This window comes from Cyprinus carpio, chromosome B4 (genome assembly GCF_018340385.1).
Source record: "Cyprinus carpio isolate SPL01 chromosome B4, ASM1834038v1, whole genome shotgun sequence".
NCBI lineage: Eukaryota > Metazoa > Chordata > Actinopteri > Cypriniformes > Cyprinidae > Cyprinus > Cyprinus carpio.
Window position 1 is genome coordinate 25,431,387 of NC_056600.1, and position 4,132 is coordinate 25,435,518.

At 38.6% G+C, this 4,132-nt stretch overlaps 1 protein-coding gene across 1 annotated transcript; it reads right to left on the reverse strand.

Annotated features, from left to right (window-relative positions):
* Positions 1-452: 452 nt before the first annotated feature.
* Positions 453-1,292, reverse strand: LOC122137228 (hydroxycarboxylic acid receptor 2-like). Its single transcript, XM_042722984.1, has one exon. It carries the CDS (start codon positions 1,290-1,292, stop codon positions 453-455), a length of 840 nt encoding a protein of 279 aa, XP_042578918.1.
* Positions 1,293-4,132: the final 2,840 nt, after the last annotated feature.

Here is a 4,132-nt window from a genome sequence, read left to right on the forward strand (position 1 = left end):
TTTTTGCAGACTGAACATCTAAACTTTGCCAGCACAGCTGCCACTCATTCATCACTTTATACAAACTTTTAGACTGAATTTTAAAGGAGTGAGAGAGAAATAAATAAATAAAAATGAAAAAATGACACCAGAGTATTTTAATTGATAAACACACTGATTTCAAACATAACTATATCTCTTAAATACACTCAGAATAAACTTTATGTACAAATTAACAGGTCAAATAAGGATTATGTACAGACATAGACTGACTATTCATTATTATTATTACTATTGATTATTACTATTGACTCCCTATATACTTTGTACACAAAATTAAGATATATTGGAAATCAGATCTTTGAAATATTAAAATATAGCAGTATAAAGACCAATTAAGAAGAAACTCTTCAGTTTAAAGCACAAAAAATACCCCATCCACTAATAAAAATATAAAAATTAAAACTTTATAATTATTTTTGGCAGGTTAAGAGGAAACGATGGAAGGAGAGTTTTCCAGCACGTTGAAGATAGAGAACTGGCTGAACAAAACTAGCCAGCACATAACAGACCACACCAGGAGCCCAAAATGTTAATGTATACTCCTTTGTTACCAGTATAAATACTGCTGAAATAATAATTGGCCCATATGCAATAACCACGTTCACAGTAGTAATTAGAATGAGATTAAATGCTCTTCTCTTCATGTGGTTTTCCTCATCTCTCCCTCTCTTTCTCTCTCCTGGTCCTGACTGCTTCAGAGCTCTGAGAACAGCCACAAAACAAAACAACTGGACGGAGAAGAGGAGGAAGAACTGCACCAAGAAGAACCATGTATGTGCATTAGTATTATATATTATTAATATGAACATGCAGAACAAACAGGAGCCAAAAATAATTATCCAGGCCACAGTGCAGCAGATCACTCTATATCTGAGAGGTTTGTACTTCAGAAAGGTTACAGGATGAATCACCGCCAGGTAACGCTCAACACACATCAGACACTGAAACAGAGGACGACCAGTGAACACAAGTCCTTGAAATAACAGTGCTATTTGCGTTAAAAATGAAGCCCAATTTAACAGTACAAAACACATAAGATCTAGACAGACACCAATCTCACAAACAGACAGATTAAAGCTGAAGAAGTCTGACGCAACTCCACCTCCTGTTCCTGTGACGATGAGCCATAAAATATATGAGTTTGTAGGAAAACTAAATAGGATATTGATGCTGAGCATACAAATTTCAAAAGAGCCCACCGACATGTGAACTGTGGAGTTGGTGGAAGCTCCTGATGTGGTGGAGTTCATTTCCTTCTTCGTTTCTGTGCTCAGACAGACAACAAAGCAGGATTAATATTTCTATAGGAATAGAGGAATATAAATGTATGGGGTTAAGTAAGCGGATCACTCCAATATTTTTATGCTGATCATTTAATACATAATAGCCTATGGTGTTGAGTAAATTGCTAATTCACTTTGCTGAAACACGGAGATCAAACAGCTCTGTTAATTCCATTTAACATGACCATAACCTTTTTAATGTGACTAATGATAACAATATTATATTGTTAAAAAAAAAGAGAGTTAATCACCTGAAGAGTGAATGTCCAGTCTCAGTGGATGTACATAAATGTCTGTGCTGTGTTTGGTAGACTGACTTCACAGCTGTCACAAGAATATATGTGCATGACTTCATCTGCTACACGTCACATAAAACATCAGATATGCAAATATTAAAAGTAGGGCTGTCCATTTAACGGTGAGTTTTTGTCATATAGTTAAAGGGATCCTTTATGCTCTTTTACAAAGTCTTGATTTTTTTAGAGGTGTACTTGAACATTCTCTCATGCTTGGTGGTTAAAAAACTTATTATTTTTCACACAATTTACATTATTACAATACCTTTCTCCCAAGCCTGGCACAAACGGCTCGATTAATTCCAGATTTGATGAAAGTCCGCCATCCAAAAAACAAAATGTGTTGTGATTGGTTAGCTGTCCCAGTGCGTTGTGATTGGCAAACAGCTTAGACAGTGTTACAGTACTGCCCTGCCCCTCACCGAAGCAACAACTTCCATCTGCTCCTGTATAGTAAAGAATGGCATCAATATTGCCATATCAATTTCACCCCAAGAATATTGAACAAGAGGAGCGTGCAGAGCCTTTGCACACACGGATATTGCAAGAAATATTCGAGTGGGGGTTGGGCCTATAGACGATGGCTGATAGACTTTCTCTCGCAGTTATATCATTTGGTAATTATACTGTAGGTCAATATAAATTTCGGGCATCAGAGAGCCGCTATTATGCCTAGCATGCTTTATAGTTTCACTTTCAGTTTCACTTTTGAGATTCGTAATCGCACATACTCTGTTTATACTATGGAGCGGCAGTACTTGCACACATTTTATAAGATTAGATGTTTGTCAGTGGTGTTTAGGATTTGCAAATCATTCGCCATCATCCTCAGTCATCTCTCATACTTGCTCTGTTTACGTGGTAAGTGAAATTTTATGCTATTTGTTTTCCGCGCCTTTCTGAATACGCTTTGGGCACCCCCCCACCCGCTGAAAAATAACTGCATTTACTATGTACACATAAGTGCAACGGTATCGTGTAGGCTATTATGTTACCACTGAAACTGTTATACAGTTGAATTTATTTATACCATAGTCTCATAATTGTAAATTCTGTAGATTAGATCATTGTACTGTCAGCGATTTATAAAAACGTTTTCATAACTGTAACATAAATATTTACATACATAATTATTCAGGTGCGTGTGCGTTAAAATGCCCAGTGAGGTAGAAAACTGCAAGGAAAAAGGCATGGAGGTGAAAAAAACAGTGTTTCTTTGACTTGGCGAAAACTTGATGCTACAGCAGCACTTCTTCTTCGTCATTGTCTGATGCACTCAACCAAGCAGTCTTACCATGACCTTGCCCCTGCCCACCCTGATTTGTGATGTCACAAATACTGGAAAACAACTTTGTAGTCCAAACAAACCATTTGTTGTAGAGTCGACGTTGAGATTTGTAACTTTGTAAATCTTTTTTATGCCCAAAATACACACTATACACTGACTAAAATTCAAAAAGTTAAAAGCATAATATGACCCCTTTAAGCAATATAACACATTGTCTGTTTTGTTCAATTTTGCCGAAGAAAATATGAAGACAAAGCAGAACTGTTTGTCTCAGAGCAAAACGCAATGGCATTTAATTTCTTAATCCATGTTTTGAACGAATTCGGTGAAGCAGGCTCATTGGATTTGAAGCGGCACTGCATAGATCGATCTGTGTTTGACATCAAAAGGACAGCAAGAGTGGTTCAAAAGCATTCTGAGTTATCTGCTCACTAATCGTTCTCGCAGTACTTTGATGTCAAACTCTGATCAATCTGATAGTGATGATCCGCTTCAAGTCAAACAAGCCTAATGATTCAATGGACCAATCATAAAGAATTATATGGCTTTTCCCTGGTTCGAGCAGATCGTTCGGCAACATCAGGCAATATCTGTGTTGGAGGTGTGTGTTTGTTTGTGAATGAAGGTTGGTGTACCCAGTTCACCATGAGATCCATAGTATGCAACACTGATATCGAACTGATCTGCTTGTATGAGACCCTTCTATTTACCAAGGGAGTTTGGAAATATAATCACTTGTGGGATTTATGTTCCACCTTCTGGTAATGCAGCAAGAGCAGCGGAGCAAATTAATGACTGTGTTAGGTGATTTTAACAATTGTTAACTGGAACGTCTCGGTTACGTATGTAACCCTCGTTCCCTGAAGAAGGGAACGAAGACGTTACATCAGTGACTGACGAATTGGGATCTCGCTAGAGAGACGAATCGCCTTCGAGTGTTAACAAAACAAGCCAATGAATGTTGGCGTGCGAGATTTGCATCACGCACCCCGCCCCGCAGCGCGTGCAGTCGTACATAAGGAGAGCGCGTGCAGTTCAGTTTTTCGCTGAGGAGCCGAGACGGTGTGCCTCGGCCGTACAGCAGTAGTACAGCTACTGTGGCGACAGAACGTAACGTCTCCGTTCCCTCCTTCAGGGAACGAGGGTTACATACATAACCGAGACATTCCCTTTCAGTCAGTCACGTGCAACGTTACGTCAGTGAATGACGAATTGGGATCCGT